Consider the following 21,100-nt stretch of genomic DNA (forward strand, 5'->3'; position numbering starts at 1 on the left):
CCTCAGCGTGGTGTAAACTTTGCTCCCAAGATGAGACCAGCATGCCCAGAAAGAACCCCAAAAGGGTTGAAGGAGCAGCAATCTGCTGGTGGACCATACCTCATCCACCTTGTAGGTGGTTTCTCCTCCTCATGGTTCAGGTGATGCTTTGCTAGCCATGACATAATGTTTATTACAGATCTCTTTTCATTGCCATGGAGTGTCTGGTCCTCTGCACCTTTCTTTCTTTCTTTTTTTAAAAGCTTCTTTATTGGTTTTCAAGAATAAAGAAAAGGGAAAATAAATAAAGTTACATCAAAATATCATAGAAACTCCATATATCAAGATTACTCTGAATTTCCTGACTTCCCCCCATCCCACCCATGGGTCCTCTTAATTCTATTTTCAACTTCATATCAGTACTATTCCAATTTTTCATCTTCGTAAAATATCTGTACTTTCTAATACATTACAAGTGTATTCAAAATCCTGCTAATGTTTTAACCTGTTTACAATAATTTTGTATATACACATTATAAACATTTCCCATTCTTTTTAAATTTTATTGTCTACTTGGTTCCTGAGCTTTCCAGTTAATTTTGCCATTTCAGCATAATCCATTAGCTTGATTTACCATTCTTCTTTGGTCGGGGTTTTCTCTTCCATCTGTCTCTGGGCTAGTAGCATCTGAGCGACCGTTGTAGCATACATGAACAGTTTCCTCTGATCTTTTGGGATCTCAGTACCTATAAATCCTAATAAAAAAAGCTTCTGTTTTTTTTTAGCAAAGGTTATTTTAAACATTTTTTTCATTTCATTATATATCATTTCCCATAATTTTTTGTTACATTACAATTCCATTTACCTTCTTTTTATTTACATTTCCAACATATATTGGTACTTGTTCTATACATTATTACAAATTTTACTGGGGTTAGGTAGGTCCTCTGCATCTTTCAAGGGCATCGTCATGAAGTGAACCCACAAGTCTGCAGCACTTTCTGAGCTGTCTTTGTAGAAGCAGCAAAATGCCTCGGAATTCAATTTTCCTCCTAGCTTTTTTTTTTTTGCTGTAGACTGAAATCCACAGGAGGCACCTTTAGCTGCTTAAACAACACAGAACAGCATGTTCCAACTGTTCCTCCACTCCTGAAATAGTGGTGAAAAAAATGAAAGTTATGATCACTTAACTCAAAAGCAATTCCTGCTGCCATTATTATTATTATTATTATTATTATTATTATTATTATTATTATTATTATAGCCTTCTGGTTGTAAAGATCTACTTTTACAGAGAATAAACTGGAATGTCGGGCAGTCCAATCCAGAACACCATTAAATACTGCTAGGATTTAAGATGATTTATGACTTATCTCAGACAATCAAGGCAGACATGCTACCACAGGAGTTTAAGATTAGGGCATTGACCTTATGTGCTTCAGTAGGAACAAACTGCTTTAAATTCAGGTACTATGACTGAACTGAATTTGTTATTTGGATGTCCTAAAAAATCAACTCTTGAGATTTTCTGTCCACTCAGCAGAGTCATACACACAGCACTTAACATCAGGTATGGTGCACTAGATTACGCAACAATATATTAAAGATGACTGAAGTTGGGTCCTCGATTCCATACAAGTGAAATGGCAAAAAATAAAAGACTTCCAAGATATGCAGTTTTGCACCACTGATATTCTACCACCCAATTCATATTAGCAGCACACTGTAAACATCTCAAGATTAGGATGAAAGAGTCAGATTGGTGTGCTACGTAAGTGACGTTCCTTCCCTTACAAACACTCCTCCAGCCTCTTCAAAACAGTACTGCTATTTTGCAGCAATAGAAGCTCATTCAGGATTTTGCGGCTGACTCAAAGCTACAAACGTCTGCTGATTTAGAAGAAAGAGGGGAAGGTAATTTCTGAAGTTAAAACCAATCCCCAATCCCAAAAGTAAGTGGTTAACAGGGTATAAAATTTCATGCAAAATGTAGATGTTTGCAGGGGGCTTAACAAAAGAGTAGCATTGTACTTTGTAAAAAAAAAAAAAGTTTGCAATTAATAATGTAATGGGTTGTGTACTGTTCATAAGACAAAAAGATGTATTTTATGCAGAAAGAATATGTGTAGGTTGAGCCTTTCTATATTTTTTTTTTATTATTATTATTATTATTATTATTATTATTATTATTATTATTATTCATACAGGATAAACTTCAGGCACAAATACTCCTTGCAGGAAAGATGAAGTTAATCTTTGTGATCATAGGTTGCTTCTGCATTTTGGTGAACACACAAACAGGTATCTTTATTGCAATAGATATATATTGTTTCATTCCACCACCACCCTACCTGTCAATTACTCTATTCATTGCAATATGCTTGGAATATGATACAGCATTTGAATATAATTAATGTTTAATTTCCCGATGTGTAGTGAGAGTTCAAACATACTATTCTTTTATTACAGTATTTTGAAAACCAGAAACTTAGCTGCTTATTAGTTTTGTGGTGATGGAGCAGCAACTCTTTGTAAAACTGTGACTTTTCACCGAGTGGCTGATGATGAATTTCTTCCATAATTACAGGTGCCAGGCCGATCGAGGATGAAGAAGGTAAAGGAATTTTGTTTGTTTGTGGTTGTCTCACTCAACCCCATCTCTGATTTGTGTAAAAATGGGAATTCTTGCAAATGTGAAGTTTGATCAAATGTCAGAGATTTGAAAGAAACTAAGCAGCATCACCCCCCCCCAACATCAACTCAACATTTAGTAGGAACAGGAACTAAAACCTGCAATTGCCAAAATTACAAACACACATAAAGGTTTGCCTTTTTAAGAAACTGTCGCCAAGGCAGAATGTAAATCACCATATGAAATAGCACAATCTGCAATGATACTGAATTAGTAACATTTAGGGTGGCTGCACCACTCCTGAATCAGGAGTTGCAGATGTGAAACAGTGCTGCCTCCATCTAGTTTCTGAAGCTAGAACTTTGCATCCCGGAATTGGGTCTCCATGGAACCAGTTGCAGTCAGACAGATGGCCATTGATTCCCCTGGCCAGAGCACATTAATCAAACTGGCAGCATAGTGTTGGTTAAAGCTAAATTAGATGGCACGTCCAGCTGAACTTGAAATTTAAGTATTATGTAGCACTATTCACTTTCCTGGGGTTATTTGTATTTATATACCACGTTTTAAAGGCCCACCATGGATTCCATGACTTCGTATTTGGATGTTTCGGGGTCTGGTTGCTTTTTCTTTCATTCTCCCCAAACATTTGCAGCAATCAGGTGGAGGAGAAAACCAGCATTCAACACAATGAGAAGCATATTCATGTAGCAGAAACACTCCCTCCACCCCAAGCTGGTGTGTATAAAACTTGAGTGTGGCCTCTGGTAGCACTTTTATACCTGTACATAGAGAAGCTGTGATTTAAGAGGAGACCTTGGAAACTGCATGGAATTTCCATTTACGGTACTTCATAGTTTTAGTAAAAGGATCACCCAACCTTCTCAACAGGTGGTGCTAGTTGCCTGGTGAGAAAAAAAAACACTAGACATTCCACGTTCTCTTTAAATTGTAAAAAGCACTGAATGGTGCCAGAGATTTAGGGCCTATTTTTATTCCTTTTAAAGATATCTGTGGCCAATACTTGAAGGCAGCTAATCTTTGGACCAATATGGTTGTGGGCCTTGAAGACCTTCCTTCATCTCCATGGCTACCTTTAACAGATGCCACATATAGCTTGTGATGTCAGAGCAACTTCTCATACTAACTAATCAGTACATCCGTTCTGCAGCGACTGTTTTCCTGTTGTACCTTCTCTCTCACTCGCTTCTCGAGGGCGTAGCTCTGAACAGCAGCTTAAAATACTTTGAATAAACACATTGGGAAACAGATGTAAGCAGCATACTGTTTATTAAGGCGACTATGCTAAAGGGTAGCACCAGCCCCATTCAGTGAATGCGACTAAAAGGTACTTGTTTAGGTAGCATGAGTCTTCAATCCTAAATGTATTGGTTATCGGGGTGGAGAACCTCATGTATATTTTGTTTTAGACCCCTACAGACAGCCTGCAAATATGCCCTATTGGCCTTTCACAACCAGCGATTTCTGGGCATATGTGGAATACTTCCGGATCCTGGGAGCATACCATAGAATCAACGAGATGGCCAGGACCTTCTTTGCTCATCAACCTCTTGGAAATACTCTTGGATATCATGTCCCAGATCATGAGCACTAACTCACTTGGCGATTCTCAACAATTACCAATACCAACAGATCACCAGAATTGCTTTTCTAACAACTGTGTTATTCTACTGCTTCTTTTACATCAAATATGTAACTTCTGTTCCTTGTACTTCTAATGTTAATCTTAGTGTGGCTTCTTTTATAGTAGACTATATATACTTACTATTTACCTTTTTTTGCAAGCAGAATAAATAATTATTTGATTCTAATGCTGTTTTCTCTAGAGCCCCATGTATCCATAGTGCTATAAATCTACTGTGAGACGACATTGCATGAGTCTATGATTAGGAACACAGTATGGTTCTGGTCATTGCATCACAAAAAGGATGTTGTAGAGTTCGGAAAGAGCAACCAAGATTAGTGCTAGATTAAACTGAATCCTTTTAGGTTAGAAAAAAAGGTGAGGGTGGACATGACAGAAGAATATAAAATGATGCATATGTGGAGGAAGTTTTTCTCCTTTTCAAATAATGCTAGATCCAAGGGTCATCTAATGAAGTCGGAGATTTAGGACAGATAAAAACAATTGGTTGTCACACAGTGCATGGTTAAACTATAAAAGTTGCTACTACAAGATGTGATGGTTTAAACAGTTTTTAAAAGGGATGAGACTGATTTGTACAAGATAAGTCTGTCCATGGCTACTAGTTATGACTACATACTGCTTCCAGGATCAGAAAGACTTGGCTCAGTGGTAGAGCACGTTTTGCCCGCAAAACGTCCCACAACCTCCCATGACTTTGGTACGGCTGAGAAGGCCTCATGCTTAAAACCCTCGAGATCGACTGCCAGGCAGTGTGGACAGTACTGAGCTAGATGGACCAATGGCCTGATTTCAGTATAAAGCAACTTCTGAGGAATAGCAGTAGGCAGTGATGCTTCCAGGTCTGAGGTGCCCTGGACAAAGTGGCATCTGGGGACCCCATGCCATCCTGGTCAATCCCCCTGACTCCCTGCTACTCTGTTCCCTACACAGCGGGCTGAATAATTTTTTTTTTTTTTTAAGCAACCACACTGGCATTTTTTCACGCCTTTGTCTACGTCCTTCGAATCTTTTTAAACCTTTTCAGCGGTAAAATTCTAAAACCCTCTGGATAGTTCAGTTGGTAGAGAATGGGCCTCTTAATTTCAGGGTTGTGGGTTCAAGCCCTACTTTAGGGGGGAAAGAGTCCTGCATCGCTGGGGGTCAGAATGGATGACCCTCGTGGTCCCTCCTGATTCTATCATTTTTTATAAGTTTTTATTAGTTTTGAATTACATTCCAATAATAGCCTCACTGTAACAATACCAATTCATAATACAATTACTAACACCAACGCTTTTTTTCTGTGGGGAGGCAGGGGTACGCATACCCCTAAACACATGAGTTTGGCCTCATTCAGGGGCAGTATTTCAATGAGTAGGGAAAACAAAACAAAAAAATAAAAAAATCCTTCCAGTAGCACCTTAGAGACCAACTAAGTTTGTTCTTGGTATGAGCTTTCCTGTGCATGCACACGAAAGCTCATACCAAGAACAAACTCAGTTGGTCTCTAAGGTGCTACTGGAAGGATTTTTGATTTATTTTATATTTTGTTTTGACTATGGCAGACCAACACGGCTACCTACCTGTAACTGGTAATGAGTAGGGAAATGAGAGTACCCCTAAACATTTTTTTAGGGGGAAAAAGCACTGACTAATACCAATCATTCAAATACCAAATTATATAATTTAAGTGCCCCCCCCCCGCGTACTAGAATTGATGGTTTGATGATGATTCCAAAATCTTATTAACTTCAATTCTCTTATTCAAGCCCAGCGGAGTCCAATGAGACGTATTCCCAGGTGAGCTTTAACATTAGCCCAATTTGTGAAAGTTATCTCTCCGGATAAATCTATCCCTCCGGATAAATTAGGAGCTGAGATGGGGGGAAGCGGAGTTGCTGTCGCTCCCCTTTCTTCCCAAGCGCTGCCTGGATCTCCTCTCGCCGCGCCGCTCCGAGAGAGCAAGAAACGCCGCAGCCGCCGCCGCCCGCGGAAAGGAGCTCGGGGCAGAACGCCATAGAGACGGCGCTCCCCCCCGCGCGCGCCTAGAGAGACCGGAAGCCGCTTCACGCTCCGACCGGATGTTGGAGGGTGGCCGGAAAGCTTTACAGAGGGTCGGAGTCATGAAGCCGGCGGTGGACGAGATGTTCCCTGAGGGCGCGGGGCCTTACGTGGACCTCGACGAGGTGAGCAGTCGAGCCCCGGGGGCAAAAGGCGGGGGCCTCGCACGGGGTATGTCGCTTGCTTACAACCCCGCGCGGCCTGGGCTCTTTCTCTGGTTCTTTCCCCTCCCCGGGTGTAAAGGGGGAGCTGCTGAGTGAGAGACGGGGTGGGGGTGGGGGGCGCCTCTCAAGGGTCTTCTAGGTGGGCCTTTGGCCTGATCCACCGAAGCATCTCTTACGTTTCTAAGGCTGGCGGGAGGGTGTGTGTTTGTTTGTTTTTATTTTTTTGTGCCACGCCTTCCCCCCCCCCCCCAGGGACTCGAGGCGGCTTACAGATCAAAAATATGAGCAGAATAAAAGCACGGGTGGGAGACACACAATTAAATATTGATAGAATAGAATAGACATAAAATGCGCTGATAATATGTGTGAAGGTGAGATCGGATTTTTTTTGGGGGGGGCAACCTTCAGTTTCCTCCCCCCCCCCCCCGTTCTGCTCCCCACCTCCCATGCTTGCACTTTGGTTCCACAGGCACGCTCCAGCTTCCTGTATAATACTGAGGTTTTGAAAAAGATAGAGAGGAATATCTCACCAAAAAAAATGCTGGGAGGCAAAAATAACTTCAGCCTTTTGTTGCTAATTTCCCCCCTAGCAATTTGATCCAGTTGTCTGTGAGTCTTATGAGGAGGAGAAAATGAAAGTACCGGTATGGATGCATTGTCAAGAAGTGAGCATTGCATCCTCTTTATTTCTTTCCAGTAACATTTGTTGCCCTAAAACTAAGTTTTCGGGATGCCTTATGGAAAAGTTACAAACTAAAAATCCATGCAGTAAAACAGAATGGCAGTTAAGCATATAAAGGCAGTGTATCAAAATCTGTCACCTGCATTGTTCTTCAGAAACAGTTGGAAGACATTTTTTAGTTTGGTGTTTAATCATCATCAGTGGTGTTTGGATCAGAGTTTTAGTAACTTCCTAGCATTATGCTTTTATTCTTTACAAAAATAAGTAAGTTATTAGTTTTCCAATATTATTCCAATAATAGCCCCATTATAACAATGTCAAATCATATCCAGTTAATACAATTATTAATACAAATTATACAATTTAGTTAAAGTGGCCCCCCGCACTTGATGGCTTCCTAATCTTTTTTCTGCATTCCAAAATCTTATTAATTTCAGTTACATTCCAGTTAAATTTATAATCCTTTATAGGACAGCTGCATTCTTGATGATTTCTATTCATGTTGTTAAGTAATTAATAAAACTTCAAGAGTCTCTCCAATGCTCCATCACAGGGGGGCATTATGCTTTTACTCTTTGTTCTATGCATGTTGTACATAGCCCTGTACTCCTTTTGAGGAAGGGTGATTTATAAATATTTAAAATACATAAACACATAGCAGAAACAAAAGAAATTACAGTTAAAGACAGGGGAAATAAAAAAGATATTTGCCTGGAACCAAAATGGTCAGCTTTGAAAATTTTGGTTCCAAGGTCCATTTGGTATTGCTTTTATTCCATTGCTGTTTTGCAAATCTCCCCAGCAGGGCATCTCCTGGCACACTGATGGATTTCTGTGCAATCCATTATTATTTCTGGGCAGGTGCTTTCCCATTATTGTTATTATTTACCCCGCACCTTTATCCAAAGGAGTCTAGGGCATGAAAATATTATTTGCATCCTTTCACTTCAAAGGGACAAAATGAGGGTCAGGCCTGATTAAACAAAATGAGGGTCAGGCCTAGTACTATACTGCACTAGGGGCTGCAGGAGATGGAAGTCTACAGTGGCATAGATAGAAAATCATAGGCAGTCAGTTCTGGAAGTTTGAGATCCAAGATGAAAGGGTATATGAAACAGTGCAATAATGATTCTCTGTATATTGCTGCTATAGTTGAGTAAATACTATTCTTTCTCAGGCTGGTGGAAGTACAGGTTTGTTGATGGATTTAGCTGCCAATGAAAAGGCAGTACATGCAGACTTCTTTAATAGTAAGTATTAGTTACATTTTTTAAATTCTTAAACCCATCATGTTTATTTTAGCCACTGTCCAGCAGATTGTAAATTGATTTTGTAACCAGTACTTAGAAAAAAGCTTCCATTAAGGAATTAAAGTATGTATGGGGAACCTGTGGCCCTCCAGAATTGTTGGACTCCTGACTCCCAACTCCCATCATCTCCAGTCAGCATGGCTAATGGCCAGGGATGGTAGAAGTGGAGGTCAGCAGTATCTGGAGGACCATAAGGTCTTCTCCCCTTAATTAAAGCCCAAAACCTGTTTGAGGAACAAAGTTTTCATAGCAGGAGGGGAGGGTTAAGCCATAGATGGAGGCTTTTAAAAAAAATATCTGTTAAACTCAAAACACATGTGCCAGGGCAATTGGGTGTCTTGGGTTTTTTGGGGGTTATTAAATGGGTTGCCAGCTAAATAGAAACTACTGGGAAATGCTTCTGCATGGTGATAGTAACACGTGGAGAATGTATGCTGATCCCTCAGATTGCATTTATTTATAGCTATTCTAGAAATCCCCAGAGCTAGTGTGATGAGACTGTAATTTGGGGTCCATGTGGTGAATATCCACTCCATTGTATCCAATGTTGGTCATACTCAAGAGCAAACCTGTTGAAATGAATGGGCATGATTAACTTAGGTCCATTTGTTTCAGTGGACCACCTCAGAGTGTCAGACTATGGTCTCTCACTTTATTAGGAAATAGGATTTGCATCATTGCTTAGCTCTTCAGAATGGTTTAAAAAAATCAGAATAATTAATATGCATGATGTTAATTAACTGCCTTGTTTTTGTTAGATTTTGAAGATATGTTTGATGATGATGATATCCAGTGAAATTCAACTTCCTGCTGTGCTAAATACCTAAGTTTCTTGTAGAAACAGACTATATTCGTAACAAAAGATAGGAAAATGTGAATATTGTCTCCAAGCCATGAAAGAGCACTTCAAAATGGTTAAAGGTGGTTGAAGAGAATTGTGGAGTTCTTTTCCTCTTAGAATGCTTAGATGTACAGTTGTGCAGGCTTGCTTCATTAAAATCTGAACAAAACCTCTCATGTCTGATTATGCAGTTGACTACTGGTTGTTGCCCATGGAAATGTGGCTTTTTCTTAATGTTATTTGGAATGTTGTATGCATAGGATGTAACATTTTTAGTAAAATCCCCAACAATAAAAAATAAAAGCAAGTGGGAGGTTTTAACACCTCAATCCTAAATCCATTTATTTGTGAGTGACATGTTGAAAGATCATTGGGACTATACTTCCAAGTGTGTGCTTTCCTCACTCCCAGTTTAGCTAGGGAGCCTAGCATATTTGGCCAATGAAAATATTCCTGTAGAATATGAGTAAATCTTGTTTTAGAGCTTATTTGGCTTCTTGCCATTGTATGGTTCTTTATTTTGTAACTTATTCTAACTACTGGAGGTTTGTGACAAGACTTTTCCATAAATACTGAAGAGTCTTTATGGTGCATTCAGAATATTTCCTCCAAAATAGAGCAGAGTTTTTAGATGAATATCTCAATTGTGCTCGCGTTGCTTCCTCAGTCTGTGGGGAAGCTGGCTATTTTCTTTGACACATTCTAAAGCCACATGCAGCACATCAAAACACAAGCTCCAGTACAATGGTGCTTGGTTTTCTTTGTGTATATTAATCTGAGCTCTCAGCAAAGTGGAACGAAGTATTATTACCAAAATCAGAAATGCAGTGGTGAATCTGAAAATGAGGTCTCTGGGGGAAGAATAAAAAAATGCTTTTACATTGAGTTATCTGCCCACTTTCATTATATGCATCTAATATAATAAACTTCACATAGTAGAATGGGAATGTTGCAAGAGTTTAATCTTTATATTTTAACAAAGTCTTGCTCCTTTCTGGTGTTTCCCATTTACCCAGTGGGAAATGCTGAAACAAGTTTGAGATCAGGGCTCCTACAAGGGTAGTATACTTAAACCTGACACACATACTCCAGATTAAGATCAAATCTGACATAAACTATTAAAAGTATTCTCACACTCCCCAAACTGAACAAAACAGAATGGAACCAATTTGCAATGTTCTGTGTGCAGCGAAGACAGTGGCAATACAGCTAATGGCTGATACTCCAGTCCAAACCTTTGTGCTGGCTTTGAGAAGATGTTGGACTGGGGGGAGGTGTCCCGCTTGTACCTACAGAGTGACACCAGCAACACTCCCCTGGCACAGAGCTCTGCATTCTGCATGCTGAATTTTGAACAACACTCCACATCCCAGACCTCCACATGTGAACAACTGGGACAGTGAAAGCTGCAAGATAAGACTTTATGTAATAAAGGGCACACAAGAGGGGGGGTGGGGTAACACTGTGAGCAGATGGAAGAAATTTTCCTTCACAGAATCACTCTGTGTAGTAATTCTGGACTCGAATAGTAATTTAGTACTGGAACCATACCATCTCATCTATGACCAAAATCCTGAAGGTGATACTGAAAGGGAGAAGAAAAAGTGTTAACAGGCGGTGACTTCAGTTACTCTCACTAAAGGTAAACACTTATTCACCTGATGGGTGTAAGAAAGGAAGAAGACACTCAAAAGATCTGCATTGGGACAGATTTTTTTTAACTTGTTCATTATCTGGGAGGGTTGAGCAGTGAGGTGGCCCAGTTTGCTCATGATGACAAATAGCTCGGAGATGGAAACCAAAGCAGATATTGAAGAGCTCCCCAAAGGTATCTCCAACGTGATTGAAAGGGACTGCAAAATGACACTTGGGGTGCAAGGTACGTACCTGTAAATGATGCACAGAAAAGCAAAAATATCGCACTGAAGTATGACAGGGTTTTTAAAATAAAAATAACGATGAATGCATACAGGGGCCTCGGGGAAGTCTATTCCTTCAGATAAGCCTTTCCATTTTATGCGTTCCTCCTAATGAGGCATTCACAGAAGTTAACTATGAAGAGAGATAAAACTGGAGGAACAAAAATGTTCCTAGAAAATCTCAGCAATAGTGGCCTCACTAGTGGCAAATATTGACCGATGGGAAACATCCCAAAAGGGTTTATTAGGATTCCAAAAATGCTTGGAAGTTTGTTTTGTTTTTAAAGGCTCCTTCCATGCAACCCCTTGAAGAGCAATTTTCTTTCAGCAAGTATTGGGGGTGTACCTAGGAAGAGGAAAAAACACATTTAGAGGTCTATATAATTGAAGAAGGACAATCGGTGCTCCTAATTGCTAGGAAGAGGTGCAGGTAAATATAGCAGCAGGTGTTTGGATCCCTTTTTCAGTGATGCTGAATGTGCGGTCAGCAGATAGTTCAGTCGGTAGAGCATGAGTCTCTTAATCCCAGGGTATGGGTTTGAGCCCCACTTTGGGCAAAGGATTCCTGCATGCATGGGGTTGGACTAGATGACACTCCTGCTCCCTTCCAACTCTACAACTCTACCAGCATTCACTACATGGAGGTGGCGCAAATGAATGACTATTAGACAGTAGCTTAAGAAACTGGCTTTTATCCTAATTGCAGCTTCATTGTGACCTGGGTGTCTTTCAGCAATTTACATTTTGTCTGTGTCTATGTCTGCATGCACTGCTTACTCACTGCTTTGTTTAAGCAACTAGATAATTCTCAAAATTTAGTGAGCTTGGGGCTTTCCCATCAGGTAGGGAATCTCCTGTAACACACACACACACACACACCCAAGTTCTGCTTTCAGTAGCAGAAGCAAGTCTGTGACTGCAAAAAATATATGCACATACAGTACTTAATTTTATGCCAAGAGAGAGGAATCAATGAGATTCGAGAGTTTGTGTAGACCTTTAAAGAAACAGGAACTTCCACAGCCTATGATAACTTTTCCGCTTACTTGATTGAATGTTGTTGGATGTAACAAAACAACTGCAGATCAATTTTAAGTCCACAGTGGAGGTTATGACAACGAATAGTACAAACGATCTGCCCTGGTTATAATTTGTAATGAGATTGACATTTTAAAAAGAAGTGGGTTGGTATAAGAATCAAAACAACAAAACGAAACAGAAATAATTGTCTGGGCAATGAAAGAGGGCACCCGTTGCCAGGCTCTGATGAAGGAAACGGTCTTGGGACCAATAACCTGTATTACGCCATCTGCTGGCTCTTTGTTTTATTTATTTATTTAAGACAATGTTCTATAAGCTGCTTGATTGTCATAGATAACGAATCGCAAGAGAGCCTGTAAACTCTTTGCAAGAGTATATACTAAAATGCTAAAATTCTTATTTAAAAAGCAGGTATTTAAAAAACAAAAGATGATTAAAACCAGCAGTAGTTAAAAAGAAATAAAATGCAGGTAACTTCTGCACGTCTGAATAGGCTTGCCTTAACAACTCCCATTTTAAGCAGGCACTGAAAAGAGTACAGTAAAAGCACCTGCCTGGTGTCAATAGGCTGGGAGTTACAAAGTGTAGATGCTTCCACCCTACAAGATATATACAGTGCGTAACCTCACTTCTAGGAAGAAGAGAAGCAAAGGGACAGGGTGCAACTGTGCAAAAGAAGGAATCTGAACTGGTAGTGTTTGTTGTACTTCAATACTACAACAGCAAAACAAAAACCCTTCATAATTTCTTTTCACAACTCTTAAAGGTAGAAAATTCCACTAATCTTTTGCATACAACTGCCCCGCTCACTTGCTTTTTTATTGCCCTGAATTGTGTCCTTTTTATGTTCCTTTTCTTTTTAACTTTGCTGTGGGAAAAAGGGATCGCTGCTTTCTTGCCTTCATGCGAGACCAGAGGCCAAGTTGGGAGTTTTAAAGAAATCCAGTGCAGGGAACAGGAGGGTCACACTTTCGCGAGGGACAGTTCTAAACAGTTGGCTTACAACATGTACTTAGAACTAGCTGAGTTTCTGTTCCACCGAGTTATTAGCAAGACACTTTAGCCTTGTCCAAGAAAATTAGCATAAAAGAGGTTCAAACTCTGCAGGGACTTCTATATCTTTTAAGATCTGTACAGAATGAAAAACATCACCTGTTGTGTCTTTGCCCATCATCACAGTGCTGCAATGGCTTCATCAGATGCACTGAAGTGTTATCCTGAGTTACACATGGTCAGGGATAGAAATCTGCAAAACAGTCTTATGCGTTACATTAAGATACCACACAAGTACCGGTATTTGTTGTGTTTATTATGTGTGTTGTGTGCAGCCTTGGGAATTAACAAGTTAAAAAGGAAAAGAAATGACCTTCCCCCCGCCCTCTGCTAACCAGTTAAATCTTTCAGCTGAACTTCTAACATGGGTGAGGTGACAGGAAAAGGCACCAAATTTTAAAAAAGCGCCAACTTTTCGCGACAAAGGGAGAATCGGGATTGTGCTCCCTGTCCTTTTAGCCATTTCCGGCCCCTGACATCATATACATTAGACCTGGGAAAGGTGGGCATTGCTGCCTCGAGGTTCCTCCCCGCTCTTATAAGGCAATATAAGGATTTGAATTGCAGGAAAAACAAGGATTTCCACCGTCAGACATGATACAAGCTAGGGAGGAACTCGCCCCACGATACTTCCTTCTCTGTCAAAAGCACCGTGACAGACAAGTCTTTCCTCCTTGCTGTTAATAGATTGCGGGACCTTTTCGGCTGTTCTGTCAAGCTATTGATTGCAGTGCGCTGTGCAAGCTGCTCTGAAAGGGACGAGCCCAGCGGGTCACAAGAGCAGCTAGCTCTCTGAAGCAGAACTGCATCATGCAGTCATTAAGAGGGAGACCCCCCATTGTAGGGAGGAATTGGGGGCAGCAATTAGGACATTCTTCTCAGGGTCCCCGCAGAGAGATGATTAAAAGCGCTGCGGCTGGTATTGCTGAAAGACAGGTAGGTCACAGTTCAGGCCGCGCAGAGGAAGGCCTAAACACCACGGGTTTCCTTTTCATTTCAGTGGGGAAAGCACGAGAAAGAGGTCTTTCACCTCAGCCAGATGGATCTAATCTGCTTTTCATTGATCAGTGATCCAGGCACTGATAGTAATGGGGAATATTGCTCGAGACAAGAATGCTGTGGGAGCACACTGGAGGCTGAGCTCGCCATTAGCATTCCACATGATGTCAGCACTTAACTACAAGTGCGTGTGAGGTGCTGCCTTGTTTAATGGGTTCAGTACCAAGGATCAAGGAAATGTAAGTTATTTTTTTTAATCGCCAGTGCCTTGGGTTATTTTTGCCCTCCGCCTTGCACTGAAGCATGGCCAGAATATTGTAAACACCAGGAAGACTGAACTGCATGCATGCAATTTTGTAGAATAAAATCAATGTATTCATTCATATATATATATATATATATATATATATATATATATATATATATATATATGCAATGTAATTTTCTGAAATTCTGAGGATTTTAAAATGAAATTTACTGCCGTTCTCTTCTGCTTTTAGCAGTATCCTTATATGTATAAATTAAACAGCAAATGATTTTATTGCCCTGCTAGGCAAAGCTGCACTTCCTAATTTTTTTTGTCCTCGGGGCAGCTGTTAAAGCATGGGTCAGCAACCTTTTTAGCCGTGGGCCAGTCCACCATCCCTCAGACCATGTGGTGGACCAGACTATTTTGAAGAAGAAGAAAAAATGAATGAATTCCTATGCCCCACAAATAACCCAGAGATGCATTTTAAATAAAAGCACACATTCTACTCATGTAAAAACACGCTGATTCCTGGACCGTCTGCGGGCCGGATTGAGAAGGCGATTGGGCCGCATCCGGGCCTTAGGTTGCCTAGCCCTGTGTTAAAGGCTCAATAAGCGGGACCAGCAACAAAGATGGCAATCCTACCCTGGAATCTTTTGAATAAGGGATCTTGATATCCTTTTAGAAACAGCCACCACTCTGTTTAGGTCTCTTCTGCTTGGGGCGTTAGCATGAGCATTTTTGTTACTCCCACCTTTGATGGAACTGATTGTTTAATCCACCTCTCAGGTCTTCTGCAAAAGTAAGGGATCACTGACCAGGAAAGAGAAATGTGGGGTGTTTTCTGCTGAAGCTGTGCAATGGGTTAGTGAAGGTGGATGAGCTAACTTCAAAATTTCCTGGATAACAGAAGGAAGACTCAGGGTGCTTACAATCAGCGGCTTAACTTGCAAATGGATCATTGTGATCTCACAGCTTGGACATTGACAACAGGTTTTTTGATTCATGCAAAGGGCAGTGAGATGAGTAGGCTTTGGGAAGTCCCTAGGTTTGCAGGGCAAATAAAAATGGAGAGGGAAAACCCCTAAAGGTGGAGAGAACATCTAAAAAACAACCCAATGGGACTGAGCATGCTCAGTGGGCACAGAATGCTGACTGGCAGTTGCGGGTGTGTGTGTGTGTGTGTGTGTGTGGAAAACCTGGGTGACGGGAAGTGGAATGGACTGTCCTGGAAGGAGGGCATGGCTGGAAGACTGAATAGCAGCAATCCATGGTGCAACGTTTTATTACAGATCCCACTTGCTTAGTCCTATTGCAGGGGTCGGCAAACTTACCCGTCCTCGGGCCGGTTCCTCTGGCACCGTTTGCATGGCGGGCCGGAGGGCAGGGGAGTATGCACCCATATGCATGAGCACATGCTATTTCCGGCGCACTTCCTGGTTGGTGGAGCGCCAGAAATAGCTTGTGCGCATGCGCATGTGCCTCCTCCGACCTGGAAGTGCGCCAGAAATGACGCTTGCAAATGCACACAAGCTATTTCTGGCGCTCCACCAACCCAGAGATGGGCAGCCACGCCACACCGCACCGCGCCGGTAAGAGCAGGTGGTGGCAGCGGGCGGCAGGGGTCGTCGTGGGCCAGATAATTGGCTCGCTCGGGCCTTATCTGGCCCGCGGAACTTAGTTTGGGGACCCCTGTCCTATTGCTACAACTTTCACTGCCGTTGATCATACTGTTACAGAACTAGGATAACAGAGTTTGGGGATGCAAAGACTTAACCTCTGGAGTTAGTGAGTGTTAGAAATTAATAAATGGTAAAACTTAGATAATATTTGAAGTAGCGAAGGGAAGATGGCAGGCTAGGGCCTCACCTGGGATGGAAGGCCTTAAGAATGGCAAAAGGTGCTGCAGGGCAAGAGATTCTCTGCTGGTGAACAGAGGTACAGGTGTGTGTGTGTGTGTGTGTGTGTGTGTGTCCCATGGTTATTGTGGAAGGAGAAAGCTTTAGGATTTCAGCTTCCATGACGTAAGGAAACAGGGCAGGGGGCAAGCTGCAGAAGCGGATTTAGGGCAGCATGACAGGTTCCGCCATCCTGGGCACCAAGCCTAGGGAGCGCTACAGCTATGGCGTAGTGAATTGAGAAGAATGGAAGGTGAGAGGAGGAGCAGGGGGCACCAAATCTTGGCCTCGTAGATGGTGCCACTGAAATTTGAATGACCAAAGTTCACCCTTTCAGGCTGTGCCCACGGGGGGCGGGAGTGCTGTTTTTCATGAACCTTGGATTTTCTGGCACAGGTCTTTGGGAAGGAGAAGGGTGGGGTCAGCAGTCCAGGCAGAGGCCATGTGGGGCAGAACCATCTAGGCAGGTTGGGGCAGAGGCACGGAGACAGCGTGCAGGATTCTTGGACTCCAATGCTGCACTGCTGTGGGGAGCAAGCCCCTCTTGAGATGTAAGGCTCTGAACTCTCTCCAAAGTGGACCCAGGTGTAAATATGTGTACCAGAAACTATATTTCTTCAAGATGGTAATCTCTGCTGCACTTTGATTTCCCAGTGGAAATACAACTCTGGATGAGTGTTTGAAACCCCTGGAATCTTGTCCAGACATTCGGCAGAAATTGGGGTGGCGTGTAACAGTATTTTAAAGCATTAACAGTGTGCTAATTCCATCTATATGGAGAAGCCATTGGGTCATAAACAGAGAGCTCCTAATTTATAATGCCTTTGGGTGCCATAGAAGCTCCCAATGCCTCGGGGATACAGATGGTGTTTTTACAATGCACTAAAATGTTGCAAGGGAACACCTGAGCTATGTTTCTTAAGGCAATAACCTGGGATGCAATGGTTGGGCATATTTAATAGACATATGGGAAACGTGGCAAATAGTCACCTAGGCTGAAATGGTAAAACCTGGATAAGCTAGATGGAATTTTGATTATTATTATTATTATTATTATTATTATTATTATTATTATGATTGCGGGGGGTTGGGGGAGAGATAAATTTAGTTTCAGCTACCTCCATGCATTCCCAGTTGATTGTCTAGCAAACAAACATTTGAGTATTTGTACAAAGGGATGGTATCTTTGCACCATCTTGTGGACTCTTGCAGTGACTGCAGCATATCCCCATTTCCCTAAACTTTTGAGAAGTTTAAATGAGATAAATAAAGCAAGGGATCCTTTAGATTTCAGTTGTTCACTGGAAAATATTCAGCAAGATCCAAGGGATCACTTGTGGGTACAGACCGGCTTAAACTGTGAAAAGGCAATGTAGTAAGAGTAATTTCTTATGGTTGTTTTAAACACTTTACAGTAATTCTATCTGTGCTCTTTAAAAAGGTCAATGATCTTCTAACAATTCCAGAGGTTTCGATTTAAAAATTTAGAGGCAATCGTATCTGTGTGGAGCAGTCAATTCTCCACGGCTGTCCACGGCAGAAGGTGGGAGATATTTTTCTCCTATTTTGCTTCACCAACTCCAAGTGTGCAAATCAGAGACATGAATCTGCTCCAGGAACTAAACTGACTTATGATTCTTTGGATCCATCACTAGCACTGCTCCATCCTGCTCCAGAATTGGTTTCTTTAGGGGCCTTATACCCTTTCAGTGGATGCAGCTGGGGGTGGGGCAGAACCTGTGCAAGGAGAACCCCACTGACTAAACCAGGGGTCAGCAACCTTTTTCAGCCGTGGGCCGGTCCACTGTCCCTCAGACGGTGGGGCAAACTATATTTGGGGGGGGGGATGAATGAATTCCTATGCCCCACACATAACCCAGAGATGCATTTTAAATAAAAGCACACATTCTACTCATGTAAAAACACGCTGATTCCCGGACCGTCCCCAGGCCAGATTGAGAAGGCGATTGGGCCACATCTGGCCCCCAGACCTTAGGTTGCCTACCCCTGGTCTAAACATTAGGAAGAATTTTCTGACAATTGCTGTTCAACAGTGGAATGGACTAAGTCGGAAGATGGTGGACTCTCCTTCATTGAAGGTTTTTAAATAGAGGTTGGATGGTCATCTGTCAGGGATTCTTTAGTTGTGATTCTTGCATTGCACAGGGTTGGAATAGATGACCTTTGGTGTCCCTTCCAGCTCTACGATTCTATGGTATAAAAATTGTTGAACTAAACAAATAACAAATGTTTCAAAGTCATAACTCTTTTTTATACCCTTAGTCCTCTTGTGTTTCATTGTGGTTGTTTCATCCTGCTCTTTACATTAATATGCCCAGTGGGGCTTCCTGACTTCGCTGCATTCTGTATTATTGAAGGTAATGTTTAACATTGCTAAATTGGAAGTTGACATTTTTTCTCTTTAAATTTTGTGGCTGTTAAGATACTTTCTCCCTGCAAGGGCATTTCTGATGGATTCAGATATGCGGTTAGCTTTGGGCAAACTGCTGAAAATGAAACTTTCCACAAGCTTTTCTTATTATCACAAAAGAAGACTGTCAGGCAAGTAGCTAACCAGAGGGCTCTGTGTGTGGCACAGGGAGAGAGAGAGAGAGAGAGAGAGAAGGTATGTGAACGTATCACAGAAAACTGAAAACACATGGGCAACACATAGGTATTCTCTCAAAAGAAAATAGGTGGGGGAAACTGACAAAGGATGGTAAGGAAGCTGATGAACAAAAACCAACACAGATATTTTGAATCATTAACAACCAGCATAAATGTTCTTTAAAGGAATAATAGCAAGCATGTATCATTGGTTTCTAAAAAGCAAAGACATCACCTTGCCGACAAAGGTCCGTATAGTTAAAGCTATGGTTTTCCCAGTAGTAATGTACGGAAGTGAGAGCTGGACCATAAAGAAGGCTGATCGCCGAAGAATTGATGCTTTTGAATTATGGTGCTGGAGGAGACTCTTGAGAGTCCCATGGACTGCAAGAAGATCAAACCTATCCATTCTCAAGGAAATCGGCCCTGAGTGCTCACTAGAAGGACAGATCCTGAAGTTGAGGCTCCAGTACTTTGGCCACCTCATGAGAAGAGAAGACTCCCTAGAAAAGACCCTGATGTTGGGGGAAATGGAGGGCACAAGGAGAAGGGGACGACAGAGGATGAGATGGTTGGACAGTGTTCTCGAAGCTACTAACATGAGCTTGGCCAAACTGCGAGAGGCAGTGAAGGATAGGTGTGCCTGGCGTGCTCTGGTCCATGGGGTCACGAAGAGTCGGACACGACTGAACGACTGAACAACAACAACATCATTGGTTTCACTGTGAATATTGTATAGTTCATAATACTTTAGATCATGGGTCGGCAAACTAAGGCCCGCGGGCTGGATCAGGCCCAATGGTCCAGGAATCCAGGCAGCCGGCATAGCACACGCGAGCGATGGTTTTTGTGACTCAGCCAGGCTTGGGGGTCAAAAGTGAGGCAGGCCACTGCTTGAGACAAGCCCCTTCTCCGCCCGTCACACGTGCACAGCAATCTTTTCTTCTGGGGTGGGGGTGGGGAAGAGGGAAAAGGAGCCACAGTTTGGCAGTGGCGTACCGATGGGGGCGATGGGGCGGAGCACCCCGGGTGCCAGCCTGGTGGGAGGGTGACACTCGGCGCCACCCCCCACCACTCCCAAGCCGCCACCCGGCACCCCTTCCGTGCGATGGCAGCGGCAACTTTTAAGGCTGCAGCACATGAGCAGCAGCACAGACAGGTGTCTGTGCTGCTGCTCATGCACTGCAGCCTTAAAAGTTGCCGCTGCCGCACGGAAGGGGTGCCGGCCACTCGCGCCCGGCATCTTGGGTGGAGTGCGCATGTCCACACATGCACACTCCACCCTGGATGCTGCGCGTGTGTCGTGACGTCAGGGCGTGTGCACATGCGTGTGCTAGGGAGTGGTGCCCCGCCCCCAGGGCGGTGCCCCCGTGTTTGCTGCTCCAGGTGGCAAAGCGGCTCCCTACGCCACTGCAATTCGGATTTTCACCATGGAGCTACCGGCGACTGACCTCAGGAAGGGCAGTTGCAGTGGCAGGGGCTCGGAGGCGCCTCGGGAATGACGCCCGCCGGTGTCTGTGGCAGCGGTGCTCCCTGCCAAAGGAAGCAGGGAGCGCCTGGGCGGCTGCACTCCAAAACAGTTCTGAGCTCTGCTGGGGAGGCCATGGTGCGAGCCATGGAAAGGTAAATAGCCACTGCCTCGTTTTCCCTCATGCAGGGAAAATAATGTTTTTGCTTGAGCAGCGCTGGCCTGACTTAGCATGGCCAGCAACTTTTCCCTTCACCCACACATGTGCACACGCTCTCCAGGGCTGACAGGAATGGTGCGCTTACCTCAGCCCCCTACCCCTACCCTGCCTTGTGTGAGAAATAATAACAGTCCCCCTGCTGAAAAAGTTTGCTGACCCCTGCTTTAGATTGTTTGATCAGAATACATATATACAATCTATTTTCAGTACAAAAGAAATAAAAATATAGAACTGTGGGTGAGCAGTATTTTTTATTTGTAATTCAATAACATTTTTGGTGTTCCAACTATTCTGTTGCAAACCTTCATTTTTATTTAAGTGCTAATGA

At 42.6% G+C, this 21,100-nt stretch overlaps 2 protein-coding genes across 3 annotated transcripts; both read left to right on the plus strand.

The window, feature by feature from the left end:
- The first annotated feature begins 1,565 nt into the window (after positions 1–1,565).
- OTOS (otospiralin) lies at positions 1,566–4,437 on the plus strand. 2 transcript variants are annotated; one of them, XM_033148112.1, is made up of 4 exons: positions 1,566–1,893; positions 2,187–2,280; positions 2,567–2,593; positions 4,042–4,437. In XM_033148112.1, the coding sequence occupies exons 2-4, from the start codon at positions 2,223–2,225 to the stop codon at positions 4,224–4,226; spliced, it is 270 nt and encodes an 89-aa protein (XP_033004003.1). In that variant the 5' UTR covers positions 1,566–1,893; positions 2,187–2,222; the 3' UTR covers positions 4,227–4,437. The 2 variants fall into 2 exon arrangements, with proteins under 2 accessions (XP_033004003.1, XP_033004002.1); XM_033148111.1 differs by having other exon boundaries at positions 1,568–1,931.
- Positions 4,438–6,304: 1,867 nt separating this feature from the next.
- Positions 6,305–10,260, plus strand: COPS9 (COP9 signalosome subunit 9). Its single transcript, XM_033150215.1, has 3 exons — positions 6,305–6,445; positions 8,344–8,416; positions 9,235–10,260. The coding sequence occupies exons 1-3, from the start codon at positions 6,341–6,343 to the stop codon at positions 9,270–9,272; spliced, it is 216 nt and encodes a 71-aa protein (XP_033006106.1). The 5' UTR covers positions 6,305–6,340; the 3' UTR covers positions 9,273–10,260.
- The last annotated feature ends 10,840 nt before the right edge of the window (positions 10,261–21,100 follow it).

The sequence above is a fragment of the Lacerta agilis genome, chromosome 5, assembly GCF_009819535.1.
Source record: "Lacerta agilis isolate rLacAgi1 chromosome 5, rLacAgi1.pri, whole genome shotgun sequence".
In the NCBI taxonomy this organism is placed as follows: Eukaryota; Metazoa; Chordata; class Lepidosauria; order Squamata; family Lacertidae; genus Lacerta; species Lacerta agilis.